Below are 21718 nucleotides of genomic sequence, written 5' to 3'. Positions count from 1 at the left end.
AGAAATATCTACAGACATACTTAGCAAAACAAAGTAGTACTAATGTATGCTGCAATAAAGAATTATGTTCATCTAAGGTCATAAAATTTAATTCCTAAGAGGGATTTCTATATTGAAAATCAATATATGCTGACATGAAACTCTTCATGAATTTATAAAGTAGGCATCTCATATGTGCTACAGGAAAAAAACAAATTTCAAAAAGTGCAGTGGTATAAAGTAAATCATTTTATTATGTTGACACGAAATTTAATATTTCTTTTTTTTTTTTTGAAAAAGAAAATTCAAGCACTAAGAATTATAAGGCGACTATAGAGCAACAAAGGCCTATACCTAATTAAACCTACTTTACTGTGCTGAATGCTGTTATACTAATGTGTGACTTTGGCCACTGGTTTTGCATACGTATGTTGGATGGGGCGTGAGGGGATCATCCTCCTACCCCACAAAGTGGCTACTTCTCTTGAATTTGCATACATGGGATGCATTGTGCTTGGAAGCCCAAAACATCAACTTGAGAAGGGTAGTCAGTCAGGATGGTTTAGTGTGGCTCAGCCCCTGTGCACAGGGCAAGAGCACCTATCACAGCGCTTCTGACGTTCAGCTGAGCTGGCCTGGGAGTCGCACAGTGAATTCTTGCACTTACATGACTCCAGTAATCAGGTGGGTCCTTCTGTGTTGCTCTGAAGTGCTTCTCTTTGAAACACCAGTGTCATGGTTGTAGCTTGAGCTTTTAAAGCAGCACACCGTATGTGTATTCCCCTCTTCCTCCTAACAGTCCTCCAAGTATTCAGGGAGGCCACTCGTGTTTCCTTTTACTGTTCTCACTTATAAAGGTTTATGAGACACAGGAAATACAATGCTGGTATGTCATCGACAGGGAGACCGAGAGTTTCATGTTACATTGCATTAACCCTTTTATCTGTATTTTCATTAACAGATATTGATGAATGTGCTCAGGCCCAACACCTCTGCTCCCAGGGACGCTGTGAAAACACTGAGGGAAGTTTCTTGTGCATTTGCCCAGCTGGATTTATGGCCAGCGAGGAGGGGACTACCTGCATAGGTAATAGCAGTGATCTTTCTGATGAATAAATTCCTACATGTGAGTTTTTAGCTCCCTTAAGATTCTGTCAGCCCAGGGCTTATTCAGACAACCCAGAAATTATTATTAAAAACTTGTTACAACATAGTCATCAGAAGATCATCAAATGTGAACAAAGACCAGAGGGATTAAATGTTTCTTTTGGATTGGAGTAAACCAAAACCACTCAATTTTTTTTTTAACAAATCAAAGAGATAGATTGAAAGAATCAGATCATTTTTTTAAAAATAAATTTTATTGGAGTGTAGTTGACTTATGATGTTGTATTAGTTGCAAGTGTACAACAAAGTAAATCAGTTATATAGATGTCCATTCCTTTTCAGATTCTTTATAAATGTATATATTTAAACTTGAAGTAGAAGTTCTCATTGTGGCACAGTGGAAACAAATCCTACTAGGAACCATGAGGTTGCAGGTTTGATCCCTGGCCTCGCTCAGTGGGCTAAGTAAGGATCCAGTGTTGCCCTGAGCTGTGGTGTAGGTTGCAAACGCAGCTCGGATCCTGCATTGCTGTGTCTGTGGTGTAGGCTGGCAGCTCTAGCTCCAATTTTATCCCTAGTCTGGGAATCTCCACATGCCACGGGTGCAGCCCTAAAAAGCAAAAAAATTAAAAAAATAAATTTGAAGTAACCTGGGAGATGAGAGAGGCTTGAAATTATGTGTTGGGAAATAAAACTCGACAATGTTTTCTGCTTTGTCTAGATGTTGATGAGTGTCTGAGGCCAGACGTCTGTGGGGAAGGGCACTGCGTTAATACTGTGGGGGCCTTCCGGTGTGAATACTGTGACAGCGGGTACCGCATGACCCAGGGAGGCCATTGCGAGGGTGAGTCTGCTAAGAGGATGGGGAGACTGTACCACTTCTAAGTGCTGAGCACACGTGACCATGAAATGCAGGGCCAGGTCCAAAAGCCATGGTGGGGAAGCCCCTGGCCTGGTACCAGTTATCCTCCGCTGATCTGGGCAGGACACCAAGCCATCCAAGCTCCTCCTGGCTTCTAGAATCACAGCCTCTTTGCCTCACATCAGTGGCTCTGTCTGGGTCACTTTCCATTTTTATGTTCTTTTTATTACTCAATTCAGTCTCTGCCTTCCCTGCTATGTGGAGTGAAATCACTTTAGAACAATTAACTGCAAAGGGACCTCGTGCAAACCCAGACTTAATTACAGGGTATACATCATTTATCTGGGGACACGGTTGCAGGTGTCACCAGTGTGGACTTCGCATTTGTGACCTTTCCACCTCGTTCCATTCTTTTGCCTCAGCTTCTCTCTTTTACATGTGTTCTGGGACTTGGGTGCAGACTCTCTACAGAAGTGCTGTCTGACCAACTCTAGGTCAAATTCCAGCTGTGCTAGATAAAATGTCTTTAGTATTGACCTCAGCAGTAGATTTGCTCTCAAGATAGAAGCACTTTGAAGAGTTTCTATAGCAGGGCCAAAATGATTAACCACTGAACTTTTCTTTTCTTTTCTTTTCTTTTCTTGTTAGGGCTGCACCTGCAGCATGTGGAGGTTCCCAGGCTAGGGGTTGAATCAAAGCTACAGCTGCCGGCCTACGCCACAGCCACACAGGATCCAAGCCGCATCTGTGACCTATACCACAGCTCAGGGCAACGCCAGATCCTTAACCCACTGAGAGAGGCCAGGGATCCAACCCACTTCTCATGGGTGCTCGTCAGGTTTGTTAAGTGCTGAATCATGAAGGGAACTCCCTTTGAACATTTCTGCTTGCATTTGTGTCCAAGTTCCACAGGTACTTTTTGAAACATTTTGAATAAACATTTTCATAAAGAAATACATTGAGCCTCTGCTTAGATTTAAGAACCTCTTAAATCTAAATCTCAAGATTTAGAACCTCTTGCTTTGGAAACGTGAGGGCAAAGGAGAAGGTGTGGCTGGGCGAATTTTTGAGGAGCCTGGGTATGGGGATGGTGCTGGTTCTGCGCGGTTCCCTGCCTGGCCGCCTGAGATGCAGCCTCTTTTCTGACATGGCTGGGCTTCCAGAGCTGGGAGGGATAGGCTGGTTGGGGCAGGCTGCTCTCAGCTGTCCCCTGGCTTCTACAGGGTGGTTTTCTTCACGGTTCTAATGACCAGGCCTGGAGGGAGAGCTCATTAGACATTTTTTGGCAGCCTGCACCTGTCTCTTCTGCTGGCCTCGTGCCTCAGCTCTGAGTTATCTGGAGGAAGTGGGGAGCATTCTGTATCAACTCCCTTCACAGTGGAGCTGTAGACTCTTCCCTTGCCGGCTGAGGGCCACAGGGCAGCACATGTGTGAAGTGTGCCCACTCCCCTCTTACAGGGACCTCCCTCTGCTCCGGGCAGCACAGGGACAGGAGAAAACAGAGACAATGGCCTCAGCTCATGACCCCCACACTCAGTCACTGTTTAACTTGGAGCCAGTTACATCACTCCGAGGCAGCTTAGCTCTTCATGTGTAAAATGGGAACCATGCAGGTAACTTTCAGGATTATGCAAGTAAATGGGTGCTAGAGTAGGTTGTAGGGTACCTGTCACCTCTCACCTTGTTCGTTCTCAAGAGGTGTTAGTTTCCTTTGATTTCTCCTTTGCCTGGCTCCTTTTGTTTTTGCATAGATCTCAGAACATCAATAATTATAGGAATTATTTTTTTTTAAGACAGAAGTTTGGGAGTTCCTGCTGTGGTGCGGTGGAAATGAATCCGCCTAGTATCCATGAGGATGTGGGTTCGATCCCTGGCCTCAGTCAGTGTCAAGGATCCAGCTTTGCTGTGAGCTGTGCTGTAGGTTGCAGACTTGGCTCAGATCTGGCGTGGCTGTGCCTGTGGCTGGCAGTTGCAGCTCCGATTCCATCCCAGCCCAGGAACTTCCATATGCCACACCTGTGGCCCTAGAAAGCAAAAAAAAAAAAAAAAGACATAGGTTTTTCTGATAAGCATTTATATGCAAAGCAGTGCTCCCTCAAAAAGTCAAATACAGATCCTCTGGTTTTATACAGAGACCCAGGACAGGAAGATAAGATATATAAGGAATAACTAGAGCATGTAAGGATGGACAGTGGAAAGGAGTAAAAAGGAATTTGAAAATGAAGTAAATGGTAAGCAGTTAGGAGACTATTCAGAAATAATTTAGTGTATGGAAATTATTTAATGGAAACATGACCAGCATTCCCTGAGTAAATAATATATAATTCTATCCCCATGAAAAGGCTTGAAAAGAAGGAGCCAAATACCGTGGCTGTTTTCTAATTTCGTCATGGACCAGAACCAAAGGTCCCCGGGCTTCTGGCTCACTAAAGATTTTCTCAGCTGTCACTGACGGAGTTGCTTTCAAGCAGCGCCAGTCTCCAAGGAGTCTATTGTAGTTCACAGACATTATCTCATGCCTCCTTTATTCTCTGAAGGTATTACCAGGCAGGTAGTCACTCATTTATGGACAGAGGAACAAGCAGAAGTGAGAGTGGCAGGAAATTCAGGCATGTTATCTTGTGTAGCTCAGCATCGTACCTTATTTATCAGACTGGACTATCTCAACAACCTTCTCTGACTTAGCAGTTGTAGTTCCATTTTTTAAAAAATCCCATCCAGAGAAGAATGTCTTGCTCTTTGGAAAATGAAACTGGCAAGCATCATCTTTTTGTAGAACAAGAAGTCCCAGAACATCTGACCTAAAAAAAAAAAAAAAAAAAAAAAAAAACCACTGCATATCATTGTCTACTGGCAAGATGTTTTCGCTGATAGGGGGAAAAAAATTACAACACTGACCTGGTGCTTACTTTATTACTCACATCTTCTACTTTAAGCATCTTTTCACTCATGTCTAGCAGTATATTATGGGAGATAATTTGTGAGAATTTACCAGGATGAAGATATCAAATACCCAGGCATGTTTAGTGTGTTGATTACATATCCCTTTCGCTCTTCAGCTTATGTCCAGAAAAAGCTGTTTATATTTTAAGTATGATTAGAGGTCCTATATACATCTTATATTGAGCCTTAGATCTCTTAGATATTGAATCAAATTACTTGAATTCATTATGTAACTGCAGAAAAACACCTATCTTAGCTGGGGCTGGTACCCAAGGTGCTAGTACTCATTTTAAACTGTTGAACCTTCTCCTACTTCCTGCTTTGCTCCCATTTTGTTATTTTACCATTCTTGAAAAAGCCTAAATCTGGTGTATCTCTGCCACAGTTTTTTTTAAGGTGTCTTTTTTTTCTCTTCACATTGTGAAGAGCAATGATTAATAACTTGAGTTAGCTGTGAATGTGAAAAATAAGGTATATTTTTAGCAGAAAATCTTACTCTATGATGGTTCACCATGTTTTCTGGGAAATCCTAGAAGTTTTTGATGAGTTCATTCTCTCCTAATGTTCTTTTTCCACTTCCAAGGAATTCCTATCATGCAAAAGATTTTAAATTATTCAAACCTAGGATGTTGGGGGGTCCATGAAGCCAAAGCAGGGATTTCCCTAGGGCATGCCATGTCTGCAGATAGAACCTCTAGCGAGGTGTATAAGTGGCTTCCTCATTTTCTCATGCCCACTTCCTATACTTCTTCCTGGCAAGATATACCATTACTTAGAAGGTTTGATTTCCAGAAAGTGGCCCTGGAGAAGCTGCCAGCTCCCAGAGTGGAGAGGTCTCAGCCTGCCAGTAGGAGAATTGGGGCCAAGTTCTCCCTTGAACATGTGTAAATATTTCAGTCACGATATACCCAGCCATATCTTATTGCTGTGTGTTGAAGTGCAGGCCCAGTGTTTCACTTTTCCAGTTATTGTTTTTCTCACCAACATGGAGATATATCATGCCTCTTTTTTTTTTCCCTGTCATCACACAGGTTGGTTTGTGCTTTGGTATTCTGATAAAATGACCATGACCTAACTTTCTGATTTTTCAGATGTGGATGAATGTTTGACTCCAAGTACTTGTCCAGATGAGCAGTGTGTGAATTCTCCTGGATCTTACCAGTGTGTTCCCTGCACAGAAGGGTTCCGAGGCTGGAATGGGCAGTGTCTTGGTAGGTACTAGAGTGTTCTTATCATAGTTGTGTTTCTTCTGTCTGGGCCATTTTCTGACAGAGTGGCATAGTGCCAAGTGAGCCAAAATGGGAAAAAAGGGGAGGGGGTGTAGCAAACTCATGTCATTCTGAGGAAAGCTCCAAGTAACTTTTAACCATGAAGAAAAGAAGAAATTGAGTTGACAGGAAGAAAGTGGAAGTGTACATGGGACAGATAATTCCGATTGAAACAAATGTTAGCACTGATGTGATTAATACCCCAAACCAAATAAAATAATGCGTGCCCCAGGGAGGAGAGAGGTGAAGAAGAAAATGCTAGGAGAGAACAGGCCTAAGAAGCTATCACACAGACTCATAGAATCAGGAAAAAGACACGACCTCGCAGCAGAAGTAACAAAGATAGAAAGGGAATTCTGCATTGATTGCCCATGACCCTCATTCATTCATTCATCATTCAAGTAAAAAATACTGAGGACCTCCACGAGGCACACTGAGGAAGGTAAGTGATGAATCTGCTTTAGTTCTAATGACTTGAGCTCTAGGTAGCGTCCCCCCCTTAATGATTTTCCTTTGGATTTCTGTTTTCTGTGTAATCTTTTTCTCAAAAGTTGACCTTCTTTCCTCTCCATGCCACCTTCTGACAATAAGTTGAGATTTTCCTTCCTTCCTTCCTCTTTTCCTTTCTTCCACAAATGCTGTGGAGCTCACTATCTCTACCAAGACTTGTACTGAGTGCTGGGATGCATGGAGGGACCGAAAATACTACCTGCTTCATGGAACTTACTGTCTGGTTGAGGAGACCAGTACCCATCCAGACATCTCATAAATAAAGGCAAATGTACAAGTGAGACAGATGCTGGCAAGGAGGGTTCTTTGATGTTACAAGAGCATATGATGGGATGAATTTCCTCAAGGAATATTCTTGAGGTTTAGCTGGGGAAAGAGATGGGAGGGAGGTCCCTTTGGACATGTGGGGGTGAGGGTGTGCTCATGGACGGTGGAAGTAGGTCATGTTCTAGAAGCTGAAAGCCTAGTGTGGCCGAAGGACAGATTATAAGAGAAGATTTGCTTCAGGGGAGGGGGCAGACCATGCCAGCCTCATTCAAAATAATACATTTTTTTTTTCTCTCCTTATGTCTCTGGGGACACATGTGGGTGTTTTAGAGGATAGGTAGGCTTGGCAGAGGCACTCACAGTTTCAAAGCTTTGGACTCATCACCAGAGTACATGAGCTAAGCCTCTGTATCTGGTGCAGGTGGCCCCCTGCCCCAAATCTCATGCCCATTCCAAGGGGTTCTCTCAATGGAATTGTGAGATGTTGCTCTTTGGGAAGAAGAAAAGACTTTTTGTTTATGAATTGCTTATTTGATAAGCATTTGTTTATATAATTGGTGCTGGTCAGAAAGTACATTTGGTTTTAATTTTCCCATTTGGCATAAATTTCACAGTTGCCTATCAAGGTTCCATTCTTGTACTCATTTTCACATACCAATGCATGTTATAATCCAAGAACAGAGCCTGAACTTTGCCGTAACTAACTAAAATTCACAGTTGTGGTAAAAACACAGCCCTGATTCATGAATTTGCTGATGGAACGTGACTGACCAAATTGGCAAGTGATTGTTCCATGCATTTATACTGGCAAGTATAAACGTGACTGACCAAATTGCCAGTATAAATGCATGGATCTAGGTTGGGGAATAACACTGCATGAGTTCTTAAACCTGGATATACACAATCAGTCTGGTTGTGACCATGCTGCTCCAGTTGAGTGACAGAAGCACAGCATCTCATTTAACAGCAATTTCACTTTGCCAACTAGACTAGTAGAATCATAAGCGGAACTATTAGTCACAGTGTTACTCAGAGTCACACAACTTGGCCATTTGGCCAAGTAATAACTTTCAGTTTTGCATTGCTAACTAAGGTGACATATTTCTCATTAAAAGCAGGCAGTGCATTTTTTTTTCCTTCTGCTTTGGGTAGAGTTCTAGGTTCTACATCATCTATTGATCAAGCTTCTCCTCTGTGGTGTCATTGCAGTGCCATTGGTTGCTCATCTTGAAGTTACAGTGCTTCTAAATTTCTCTTGAGGGCTTCTGGCTTCTTTTGTACCAAAAGATTTTCCCATTTTAGTTTTTTATGGCAGTTGAGCTTTCACTTATTAAAGCTGAGTATGACAAAAAGCAGGCATTTCAGTGTGCCTTTCTGCTCAGATTGAGCCAATGAGCGAACTGGATTTTTCTGCAACACTCTGACAAACTTGTGAATACTCAGCCATATCTTTCTGGTTTTGTTCCTTTGTATATTCTAGTTGTCATCTTTGTACTTCTCGTCCTCTAAAGTGCTTTTCAGAAAGGGCAGTCCTCCACACGCTCATCTTTTTTTTGATTTTTTTTTTTTTCGTCTTTTTAGGGTGGCATATGGAGGTTCCCAGGCTAGGGGTCTAATCGGAGGTATTGCTACCGGCCTACACTAGAGCCACAGCAATGCCAGATCCCAGCCGCATCTGTGACCTACACCAAAGCCCATGGCAATGCCGGATCCTTAATCCACTGAGCAAGGCCAGAGATCAAACTCACAACCTCATGGTTCCTATTTGGATTTGTTTCCGCTACGCCACGACAGGAACTCCCCGACGAGTTGAGCTCATCGATAACACAACCTGATGTACATTTGTTTCTTAATTTGCCATTTTCATCATTCAATGCTGATTTCTTTCTGTGAGCCAGGCATTTTGTTTCAGACCCTGGGGACTGAGAATGAACAAAATAATTCCCCTTCCTTCATTGCACTTAGACTCGAGAACTCCTAAGTAGGCAAGTAGAGTATATGATATGTCAGGTGTGATTAGTGCCATGAAGGGGGAAAGAAAAGCAGCCTAAGGAATAAAGGAAGTGTTAGAGAAACTGTGGTGGTCCGAGAAGGCATCAAATGATAAATAATTTACAGAATGTTCCTTGCTGATCATCTGCTTTTCTGTCTAACCATTAAAGGTGACTAGTTTGAGGTTTGCCATATCCTTTTAGTGTCCAGACAACTCAGGGTACGTTGATGAGATTCTCTCCTCAAATTTTAATGTCTGAGAACATTAAAGATCAAAAAAAATTTCTGGAATCTCATTGTTCAGAGAAAAATACTACACTTGGCAGTCGTTAGTTGTCATTTGGAGGTGATAATCCCCACCTCGCAGGGCTGTTCTGTTCCCTGGGTCTTAGTATCCTCTTTTTTCTATCACTCTCCTCTCACTGATAGCATATTTTTAAATTATTATAATTAAACTTGAACAGTGTCATACAAAATATTACTTTCTTTGTCATTATGCTTGTGGTTTTTTAAAAACTTGTTGATCTTGATGTCCATCTGGCTCTTTGTTCTATTAAGTGGTTTCATTAAGAATTAATTGTGGAGTTCCTGTTGTGGCACAGTGGTTAACGAATCCAACTAGGAACTGTGAGGTTGTGGGTTCGATCCCTGGCCTTGCTCAGTGGGTTGAGGATCCGGCGTTGCCGTGAGCTGTGGTGTAGGTTGCAAACTCAGCTCGGATCCCACGTTGCTGTGGCTCTGGTGTAGGCCGGCAGCTACAGCTCCATTAGACCCTTAGCCTGGGAACCTCCATATGCCGTGGGAAGTGGCCCTAGAAAAGACAAAAAAAAAAAAGAATTAAAAATTGCCGCTTTGACCCTTATATTCTTCAGGGATTTGATGCCAGTTACACTTTATGCTTTTTTCACTAAATAGTGGACTTGCTAAAACTGTTAATGGCCTCTTTGTATTCATGCCATGTAAACTGGATCTTACTGATTGATGCCTCTCCTTGATTTATAAATTAGAAACTTTTTGGGGGCAGAAACAGGTAAAAATGTTAGCAGGTGTTGTCTGGGGGATCACATTTTTTTCCTAGTATTTACTTTGGTGCATATGGTCCTTCATTCTCAATAGTTCATTGTCCACTTTCAGAATATCTATCCTTTAATGCTTTTTGGCAACTCGTGTTGGCTCCTCGGTTAATGTAGCTTCTTCTTTCAAGTTGTGGATCTTGGTGCTCTCTTGAGAGCCACTTTCATCATTTAACACTGTATTCCTTGGACCTCACATTCAGCCTGGATCTGTTGCCCACGCGATCCCCACCTCGAAGGACTATTTCATCACCCTGGGTTCTGGCCAGTCCCATCTGGCTGCTTTCAACCAGAACCGTACTTGGAGGAAGCCAATGCATCAAGTTCCCAATTTGCAGGTTTGACTCATGAAGAACTAAACCAGCCTGATTCAGACCTGACTAGATCTGTCCACCAAAGGAAATTCTCTAATGTTTCGCTGTTTAAAGGAACCTTCGGTAACTCTGATGGAAAGATCATACTGTCCTGAAATTAGGCAGATGTGAGCTCTGTGACGTCTCTGAAGCTGTTTCAATATCTGTAAAATAGGGCTTGCAATGCTTTCTTCACAGGGTTTATTGTCAGAATTAAATATGACATAAAGCACTTTGTAAAGTGTCTTACACAAGGTAGGACCTGAGAAATGTTATAATCCTTCTTCCCCAACCCCATTACCTCCATTTTATTTCCCTGGTCCTGAAACAGAAGAAATGCAATTGTAACTGATACCTGTCAAAGTAAATTATATGTCAGATTTCTATGGATAACTATCTTTGGCTTTCTTTAAACTCATATGGTTTTTAACTCTCTGTCATATAGGAACTTCCTCCTATGAATTTAAGTCATCTTAATCTTATAGCTTCAACTTCTGAGCATTTTTGTTTTGCTGGAATGTACTTCTTGAAAATCATAGCCCTTCTCTGCAGGGTCACTGATCATTCCTAGCAAGTGTTTCTGCATCTACAGTACTGCCAGCCCCATTTTTTTACTTTAATTCCTTTGCACACCATCACAAGATACAATATCTATCACAGTAGATGTGCAGCTAGCCTTTTTTGAGTTTGCTTTATTGTCTTTTTTTACACTTGATTCTGTGACAGACCATGTAACTTGGGAACACAAATTTCTCAGATTTTAATCAAAGCAATCTTTCTTTGTCAGCCCATAGTTAAGTTAATGATGACCTTGTGACTCCCATTTGCGTTTTCTAAACATAGGTCTTTGGCATTCAGTCCGCTTGATAACTAGTTAGCCACGGTCTCAACAGAAACCAGGTGCCGAAAACTTTCAGGGTAAACATGGAGAGCTCCTTTTTCTAGGACTTCCTTTCACCCTTGGATTTCTTTTCAGATTTTTAAGACTCATTGTTAACCTTTATGGAATATATGAATATTCATAAACTTACATGAAATTGAAGACTTTTTTCCTACATTTATTCTTTTTTATGTAAGGTGGCAGCAGAGCTCAAGATCTACCTTTTGTGGGTATTATAAAACATGCAAACATCAGCCTTATCCCTAGATTGTTATGTACTAAAGGAATCTTCTAATCAGTCAATAAGTGATTATTGAGCACCACTATGTGTCTGGTAGATGCCAGAGAAGATTTGAAGTTGTAAAGAAGCAAAACAAAACAGAGTAGAATGGCAGTTGTAAGGGGCTGGGAGAATTGGGGACATGTTATGAAAGGATGTAAACTTGAAACTAGTAGATCAGCCCTGGAGATGGTAATGCACAGCTTAGCAATTGTAGTTAACAATACTGTATTATAAACCTCAAAGTTGCTAAGAGACTACTAGCTCTTAATCATTCTCACTGCAAAAGAAGTGATAATTGTGTGACATGATAGAAGTGTTAGCTGATGCTACAGTGTTGATCATTTTGCAATGTGTATCAAAGCATCCCTTAAACTTGCACAATGTTATCTTTATTGAAGTATAGTTGATTTACAATATTATATTAGTTTCAGGTGACAACATAGTGACTCAGTATTTTTATAGATTATACTCCATTTGAAGTTTTTACCAAAGAATGTCTCTATTTGCCTGTGCTATAAAATATATTCTTGTTGCTTAACTTACATAATGTTATAATGTCAATTATATCTCAACGACGGAACAAAAAACTACTGTGAAGGCAAGAAGTAGGCTTGTGTGGGAAGACCTATTACTGCAATGACAATTTCTCTTTATATAGTTTAAAATATACCTCTAGTAGAGGTATAGAAATTGATTCCCAAATAGGTGAACAGGCTTGTTCATGGTCAGAGGTAATAAATGGCAGAGCTAGGGTATGATTCCACAACTTTTAGCTTCAAAGCTAGTATTGTTTTATATAATATCTCATATACTTCTCATGCACACTCAAGAAAATTAGAGCACAAAATAATATAATTAAGGTAATAAGGAAAATCAAAGTTCATAGAAAGGAGAGATCCATGTGGGCTGGAATTGTCCTTTGCAAGCAGCTATAGTTATGGCACAGGGATCCTAGAGTCTGAGATGGCAGGCCTCCCCCATAGATAGCCCAGCTGAGATTTGCTCAAAGACCAAATGTTCTTTTGGGAAAGGTGAGGTAGGAAGCCAATGATTTGGTGGGATTAGTGGATTGATTTTCTGAGATCATCTTTGGATCTTGATCTGGGATATACATAGCATTGGCTGTTTTCCAATTCTGAAAAGCAGTGATGAGTCTTTGAGGAATGTATAACAGATTTTTGTAGGCAGCTCTGCTACTGCACCTTTCTAACTTGGTCAGAATTGATAGAAGGGTGTGAGATCCTAAGAATGTTCTATACCTCAAGTGCAGGTGAAGGGATTTCCTTGAACTGACCTAACAAGCATCTGTCTCTCATTTTGCCATGCCTGCTTTTCTGTCAAATATGTTCTCCCATCATCTTTATCATAAAGCCTGTGTGTGAAGAATAGTTGAGGGGTGGGGGTTCCTGTCGTGGCTCAGTGGTAAGGAACCCTGCTTAGTATCCATGAGGATGCAGATTTGATCCCTGGCCTCACTGAGTGGGTTAAGGATCCAGTGTTGCCATGAGCTGTGGTGTAGGTCACAGACACAGCTTGGATCTGGCGTTGTGGTTGCTGTAGCGTAGGCTGGCAGATGCAGCTCCAATTTGACCCCTAGCTTGGGAACTTCCATATGCCATAGGTGCAGCCCTAAAAAAAAAAGAATAGTTGAAGGATAATGGAAGTAATGTTTGGGTGGGAGGAATTCTATGTTTTCATGTAGCTATAGTGATACATGAAATAAGATGTTTTCTTCCCATTATCAAATGGTGCTCACTCACTGAAGGAATTCCTGCTCACTAAGGAATTAAATGAAGCTGAATGGCCTCAGAAAAATGGCTGGTTCGTTGTGTTGACAGATTCATCTCCTTGGAAGTAAAGAAAGCAATGCTGGTAAACTCTCACTCTGGACCCACTTCTGACCTAACTTGAAGGAGCTGTGAGGTGAAGTGGAAGGGGGCAGCGTGGCCATGGCTGACTTGTGGGAAGGCAGCTGTTGGCTACTCTCAGAACCTTAGAGGTCCTGCCCACCAGGGAGGGGCTTCAGGCAGTCTAATGTGTTCCCAGGGTATTGGGAATGGAAATTTCAAAAGGGTTCCTGACCCAGATGAATTACATCTCAAGGCAATGAGAGAATTTGCAGGTGGGGTTGCTGGCCAGCTGGGAATCATCTTTGCGAAATTGTGGGGAATGGAAAGTTGCCAGGGAGCTAGAGAGAGTTTAATGTCCCCATTTCTCTCCAAAGAAGAAAGAAGGTGGAGTTCGGGAACTCATGACCACCGAACTTCATGTTGATCTTGATAAAGAACCGTAAACTGTAGGATTCCAATGATGAGGTGAAATATTTTTTAAAGGATGTGCTGATTATAAGAATTAGCCAGGGTTCTTTAAGGACAAATTAGGCCAGACTGTGCTGACTGCCTCTGCTGATAGGATTATTAGAGGAGGAGATCAGGATATTCTATAGGCATAGGATTTCTAGTTTTCAACAAGGCATTTGTGAGAGTTTTTCAAGGTATTGTAGATGAGAAGGATCAATTTGGATTCAATGTTAGTATAGTGAGGTGGATTTAGCAACTTGTCCTATAGTCATAGCCACAGAGTACTGACCTGGCATTTTGTTAACTCCTGGCAACTTCCTTATTGTGGCAGTTTTAATTCATGGAATGGCAAATGCAAAATTATGTCCCAAAGTCCATTGGTAAGTTTTTTTTTTTTAACATGTAATCCATTTTTCCATGGATAGTTTCCCTTTTGTACAGATTATGGATATGCATGTAGGAATTTTGGTGATATGACTTCAATAAGACCCTAATCCTAGAATGAATTTTGAGCTCCAATATAGAAAACCAAGATGCAAGCAGCTCCCTCTGATTCAGGGGTTGGGGGCTGCTTGTGATGGGTGATGAATGGTAAGGTGGGTAGAGGCCACCTGTTTCCCATGGCATTGATCTTCCCAGGGGTTAGAAGTAAGGACTATGGGGGTCTGACCCTTTGTCAGTACCACTCAGGGCCCCTCAAGTTGGTATCCTTGACTACAGTGAAGAACATTGGAAACTACTGGAAGTTTTTACACCAGAGAAGTAACGTCATTGGTCAGATTTGTATTTTAGAAAGATTGCTCTGGCTGCAAGCTGGACAATGGATTTGATAGGGCAAGTCTCTAAATAGAGAACTTAAAAGATGATGCCAGTAACCCGTGTGAGAGAGATTGGTAGTGGTAGGAAGGAAGTAAAGTTGGGTGTATTTGAGAGGCATTTGGTAAGTAGAATTCATGTCACTTGGTAGTACACAGTGTGAGGAAAGAAGGAGAGTAAGGAATCTGGAAAGATGACCACATGTTTCTGACCTGGGCCTTTGAGGGGGTAGAGGTACCCTGTATTGACATGGGACACAGCATAAAGGGAAGGCAGGAGAAAGATTCATTTTGGCCATGAAGACTCATAGGTGCCTGTGGGACATCAAGTAGAGATATCCCAGGGGACTAACAAACAAGGTATGGGGATCAGCAGTTAAGGAGAGAGCTCTGACTCAAGATACAACATTGACTTTCATTTCTTTTCATCCATCAAGTGAGGCCCCCACTCGAGAATCTTCATGCTATACAGATATTCTTTTTTTTAATTGTGATATAATTGAGAAATAGCATTATATTTCAGATGTGCAAAATGATTCAGTATTTGTATACCTTGCAAAATGATCATCCATCACCGTACATAGTTAAAAATTTTTTTTTCTCATGATAAGGACTTTTAAGATCTATAGTTGACCCTTGAACAATGCTGGTGTTGGGGCACTAGCCTTCTGTACTGCCGAAAATCCACATATAGCTTACAGTCAGCCCTCTGCATCCACAGTTCTTCCCAGTTGCAGGTTGTCTAGTACTGTAGTATTTTCTATTGAAAAAAACCCATGTATAAGTAGACCCATATGGTTCAAGCCCATATTCTTCAAGGGCAACTTTCAAATATGCAACACATTATTATAACTATACTGTACTTAACATCCCTGTCAATTATTTCTTTCTTTTCTTTTCTTTTTTTTTTTTTTTTTTTTTTTTTTTTTTTTTTTTTTTTTTTGTCTTTTTACCTTTTCTAGGGCTGCTCCTGCGGCACATGGAGGTTCCCAGGCCAGGGTTCTAATGGAGCTGTAGCCACCGGCCTACACCAGAGCCACTGCAACGCGGGATCTGAGCCGCATCTGCAACCTACACCACAGCTCACGGCAATGCCAGATCCTTAACCCATTGAGCAAGGCAAGGGACGGAACCCACAACCTCATGATTCCTAGTTGGATTTGTTAACTACTGCATCACAGCAGGAACTCCAATTATTTCTTTTATAGCTGGAAGTTTGTACCTTTTGATTCTATATGGAGGTTCTTTATCGATATTTTACTATATAGTTATTTCCTTAAGAGCATACGTGCCTCTAAGCCATGTGCTTATTCATTCCACACTGTTCTATCTATAGGATTCAGGTTCCGTGCAGTTATGACTGTAGTAAGTAAAGAATAAACACATCAGACTCTTCTACATATTTCAAGGCATTCTGCTTCATCATTAATCATGGTAGTAGCCTGGCAAAATAGAAGTTTTATTAGTATCTCATGAATGGTAATCTACAATGTCTTTTCATTTACTTGAAGAGAAAATATGGCCTTAGAAATTAATGTTGTCACATTCTGCAGTCCTATAAATCACATACTCTGGTGCATGAACAATAAAGAGAGAGCAATTCATACGTTTTTCAATGTGTTAATATTTTTGAAACCAAACGAGATCCTAGACATGACATTTTCACATTGCTGTTGGAATTTCCATGCCTAATGTCTAGGCTCATTTTGTCCCATTATTTACTTTGGCTCCAATGTTTGGCTTCTTCTCTCAAGTAGTGTGCTTTCCATGTTTACAAAAGAGGACTCCCACAACCAAGGAAAGGGTGGATAAGGAATCCGTCTGGAAGTGCTGTTTTTGTTGTCCTGGAGTAGGGTCATTTTATCATAAATAGTGATTTTGTGAAGGTGAGGTAGAACACCAAGGCAGAATTAATCCCTTGGCTGTTTTCACCGTACATATGGTGTACACACATGTGTGCACACACAAGATCCCCCTGTGCCTTGTTTTGGTTATACCCTGTTTCCAGATTCCATTGCAGGAAAGATGGAGTACAGTTTTAATGAGATGCAATGCTAATGAGTGATTGCTGACCTAAAATTAGGTCTCTGTTAGTATGTTCATGTTTCTCTGCAAAGAGATGGAAAGGTGTATTGCTTTTGTGGTGTGCATTGTGAAATGAAATGGATGCAGTCAAGAGCCCTTTCCTCTTATTATTTGTCTGCCTTATGTATGAAATATTTTGCTTAAATTCTAAACTACTGTAAAATTAAGCCTAAATTGTGAAACTGTGTATATTTTTAGCACTTTGCAGTTGAGGTTTTTCCTCTTTAAGTTTTTGACTATGTGTTACATTCTATGGTAAAATACAGTGGGCTTACACAGAATTCAAGTGTTTTTTTTTTAATTTATGATATTCTAGTAGGAGCTTATTGAATATTAGATGAAATCAGTGAACGCCCAGATGTTGATTATTGATATTGATATAAATGCTGGTTCAGCAAACAATAAAAACAAAGTTGTACTCTCTCCCTGTAATTGTTTCTATTAGACTTAATTTTGTCTCCTACCGAACCTTACAGGCAAGTTAAAAGGATAATTTTTGGAGTTAGGCTGATTGGATTCAAACCTGACCTATCAGTTTTTTTAACCAGGTGGCCTTGGACAAGCTTTAAACTTCTCTAAATCTCAGCTCCTTCCTCTGTGAAGGGGTAGCCCATATAAATTTTGTCAGCATTAAATGACAGGATGTATGTAAAGCCTTCAGTGCCTTCTACAGTAAGTGCTTGATAGAGATCAGCTGTATTATTTTATCTGCCCCTTCAGTCTATACCCCACCTTCAAACTAGCCAGTAGGCTCATGTCCCCTAGCTTGGTTTTTTTTGTTTGTTTAACACTGATTCAATACCATCTTAGAAAGTTTTACCAAATTTTTTTCCCATTTTCTTTTCTTTTTTTTTTTTTTTTTTTTTTTTTTTTGGTTTTTGTTTTGTTGTTGTTGCTGTTGTTTGCTTTTTAGGGCCACACCCACAGCATATGGAGGTTCCCAGGCTAGGGGTCTAATCAGAGCTGTAACTGTCAGCCTAGGCCACAACCACACAATGTCAGATCCAAGCCACGTCTGTGACCTATACCACAGCTCATGGCAATGCTGGATCCTTAACCCACTGAGTGAGGCCGGGGATCAAACCTGAAACCTCATGGTTCCTAGTTGGATTCATTTCCTCTGCACCACAATGGGAACTCCTCCATTTTTCCCCATTTTCTGTTAAAAATTTTCATGTGGTCTCTGGGTCATGAGTCTTATCTGTTGCTTCAGTGAACCCTCACATTATACTGAAATTTCTCAGTTCCACACATCTGTGATTCTTTGGAATATTTTGTTTTGCAGGGGATGTTGCTCTAAAACTACCCTCTCTTCCTCCATCCCCTCTAAACAAGCCTTCCATTGAATTATTCATAGAGCATGTTTGGTTCCTTTTTTGAGTTACTTTGCAGAAAGTAAATTAAACCACAGAACCATCTTACATGCACATCATACTAGAGTGTCTTTTCCTTCTAATCGCTAATTTGAAAACATATCTTAAGGAATCTGCCCCTGTTTTGAAGATCTGCTGTGTCCATTTCTAACCAAAATCAACTTTATTCATGTTTATCTATTTTTTCTCTCTTTGTCTGTTTTTTTTTTTTTCCTTTTCATTATGCAACTTTCTTCAAGATGTGGATGAATGCCTGGAACCAAAGATCTGTACAAATGGTACTTGTTCCAACCTGGAAGGATCCTACATGTGTTCATGCCACAAGGGCTACACCCCAACTCCGGACCACAAGCACTGTAAAGGTAAACACTGGGATCAGATTTCTCATTTTCCTTTGAACTGCATTTAAAAACATATTAGAGTAACTAGCCTTAGAAAAGGCAAGGATGCTACCTGTCATTTATTTTGATTGAGCGACTTTGAGCACATTTTGATTGGCATCTTTGAAAGTGACTCCTCTTGGTGGTCACTGTTTATGTAAAGAAAAACAGTGTATTTTTAGGGAACGTCTATAAACCATAGGTTCATTTCATTTTTTTCTAGTTAGAAAAACGATACCCACAGTTGTACACAGTTGGGAATATACTAAAATTATTGAATTGTACATGTTAATTTTTTTTCTTTTTATGCACACACATGTGGGAACTTCGAATTGTACATTTTAAACAGATGAATTATGGAAGTTCCTACTGTGACTCAGCAGGTTAAGAACTCAACTAGTATCCATGGGGATGTGGGTTCAATCCCTGGCCTCACTCAGTGGGTTAAGGATTCGGTGTTGCCACAAGCTGTGCTGTAGTTCACAGATGAAGCTCAGATTTGGTGTGGCTATGGCTGTGGCGCAGACCATCAGCTGTAGCTCCAATCAAACCCCTAGCCAGGGAACTTCCATATGCCATGGGTGTGGCCCTAAAAAAAAAACATACACACACACAAACATACAAAATAGATGAATTTTGTGGTGTGTAAATTTTATTACAATAAACTTGCTATTAAAAGGCATGCATTTATTATAGAAAATGTAGCCAACACAGGTAAAGAAGATAAAGCAATAATCTCTGAACTTCATTTGAAGATATTCGTGTCTCATGGATATTTTATGTCATTAAGATTATTTTCTGTGTACAGTTTTCCATCTTGCTTTTTGTCATTTAATGACATATCGTGAGCATTTTACATTTCATTAATAACGCTTTTCAAACTGTCTCAAGCAAAGTAGAGCAGCCAGTGTATTGATTAATTTACTATTGCCCTAGGGAAGCAGTATATACCCTACTCTTGACCTCTAAGCGTTGACGCCTCTTCTACTGGCAGTGGCGAATTGGCAGGCATCTGAATTTGGTGCCTTACTCCCTTCATACAGCAGAATACGAGCCACTCCCAGGAAAGCATATGAAGTAGGCACATTTCCCTTTTCTCCTGGTCCTTTGCTGCATCCACAGCTTTAAGCCAGGCATCTCTTCAGAAAAAGTTAAAAATGAGAATCATTTGAAAGGTATTATTTCTTCCTCATACTCACAGCTAATGGTGGATAAAAGTCTTAGTGCTCCAAGTCATTGCTAATCTTTATTTGATTTCTCTCTGTGGTTTATTGCCATATCTTGTCATGTTATCTTCTCTTCCCAGTCTGCCTGCTTCTTTTCATCTGCTTATTCGTAAAAACCTTGTCATCTGCCCCCACTTTCTAGCCCAGACTTGTCACCACTGCTTTCTTCAATTTACATTCTCTAACATGTCCAAATTGATGTCACAACTGCCCTACTTGTGCTTATTTTGACCCATGTCCTTGCTCAAGATTATCCTTCCCTGCACACCCATCTTCATCCTCATTACTGGCCTGAATCCTGGCTCTTCCGGTGATTCACTATACAACCTTGGATAAATAATTTCAGATTTCCAGATCTCATGTCATCCCTGAAATTCAGGGATTAGACTGTCCAGAGAGAAACTGCCCAGAGTAAACATGTGTTGAATGAATGACTCATTACCCCCATCTTTCTCTTGGCGTCACCATCCCAGCTGAGCCTGCTCCTCTCTAGAATGTCTCCCTACCATGCCAGAGTTCACTCCATCAGGTGATGCTGCCTCTGGGAACACTCATATCTGCCAGTCTCCAGGGCATTCCACTAGGCTGCTACAGAACCTTCTACTCATGCTTTCCTTCCTTCCTCTCAAATATATAAAGGAACCAGCACATTCCAGGCACTGCATATGTTACTGAGAGGCTGTAATCTCTCAAAGGACTATTATTCATTGGAAGAGATGCAAACCTGCAACAGATCATTATAGATAATAAAGTACCAAAAAAATCCCCCCACCAAAATATGGGAGTTCTTGTTGTGGCTCAGTGGATTAAGAACCTGACTAGTATCTATGAGGATGTGGGTTCTATCCCGGTGCCTCGCTCAGTGCTGCAGTCTTTGGAGTAGGTCGCAGATGTGGCTTGGATCTGGCATTGCTGTGGCTGTGGCAGGGCTGTTGGCTATGGCTCTGATTCATCCCCTAGCCTGGGAACTTCCATATGCTGCAGGTGCAGCTCTAAAAAGAAAAATAAATCAATAAAACAAACAAACGTACATATGTAGATAACCGAGTGAGGAAGATTAAATCATCAGTGATGTCATGCGTTCCTGACATTATGCAAGGACCAGGGCGCTTTACCTCTGTGCTCTTCTTTCCTAAAATCCCATAACCCCAGCCTTAATCACAAGGAAAAACATCACACAAGTCCAAACTGGGAACATTCTGTGGGATTCTGGCCCACATCCTCAAGACAATGAAGGTTGTTAAGACAAGGAAATATGGACTGGGGAGAAGAGACAGACAGCTGAGTATTGAATACAACGTGGGTCCCCTGGATTGGATCCTGGAATAGAAAGAGGACCTGAATGGAAAAACTGGTGAAATCCAAATAAGTGTGGAGTCTAGTTTTGGGTGTTTTATTTATTTATTTTTTAATGTTGGTTTTTTAAAGGCCATATACCAGGTTCTAACTCAGATACTGAGAAGCTGTGTGAGCTTGGATATGTTCTCATTCCGCTAAGCCTTACTTGCTCATCTTCCAGGAGGTAGCAATAAAGGTACCTACAAGGGTTGATGTGAGGATTGCATGAAACAATATAAGATACTGAGACATCAGAGAAGTACGGAGATGATACATGGAGAATATGGTCAGGCAGGGGCAGAGCATGATATTTTGCGGTTGATGTTCTTATTCACCAAGTAATAGTCATGTCCAAAGTTCTGTTGAAGCCAAGAGGTATGTGACTAATTCTGCGTGCATGCTTCTGAGAAGGCTTCACAAAGGTGTTGCTCTTTGAACTTGATCTTAAAATATTGACTACAGAGGGGAGGAAAATCTTGGCAGGCAGAGGAAGCAGCATGTACCAAGCTTGCAGGTGGGAAAAGGCTGTTATCTCCACTTGCCATTTGACCTTGCCCTTCACTCAGGTTCTGCTGGGCTCTTCCCTTTACAGTCTGGGGTGGGTTCAGGCAAGATCTTTATCTCCTACTTCAAAAATGTATATATGCGCTAGTTGTTTTCCTTCCTTCCCAATCAGAGCCCTTT

General features: G+C 41.0%; 1 protein-coding gene across 50 annotated transcripts in view; it reads left to right on the top strand.

Moving 5' to 3' along the window:
• LTBP1 (latent transforming growth factor beta binding protein 1) overlaps positions 1–21718 on the top strand; it is a 523079-nt gene that overhangs the window by 400093 nt on the left and 101268 nt on the right. For all 50 annotated transcript variants that reach the window (XM_085019627.1, XM_085019610.1, XM_085019630.1 and 47 more), the window contains 4 exons: positions 941–1066; positions 1808–1930; positions 5983–6102; positions 18330–18452. In XM_085019627.1, coding sequence (XP_084875753.1) covers positions 941–1066; positions 1808–1930; positions 5983–6102; positions 18330–18452 — 492 coding nt within the window. The remainder of the gene's footprint in view (positions 1–940; positions 1067–1807; positions 1931–5982; positions 6103–18329; positions 18453–21718) is intronic.

The sequence above is a fragment of the Sus scrofa genome, chromosome 3 (genome assembly GCF_054392235.1).
Source record: "Sus scrofa isolate SSC_HxYL_T2T_F1_AM1 chromosome 3, Sscrofa_HxYL_maternal_Yorkshire_Landrace_v2.0, whole genome shotgun sequence".
In the NCBI taxonomy this organism is placed as follows: Eukaryota; Metazoa; Chordata; class Mammalia; order Artiodactyla; family Suidae; genus Sus; species Sus scrofa.
This window is presented reverse-complemented; position numbering and strand designations above follow the sequence as displayed.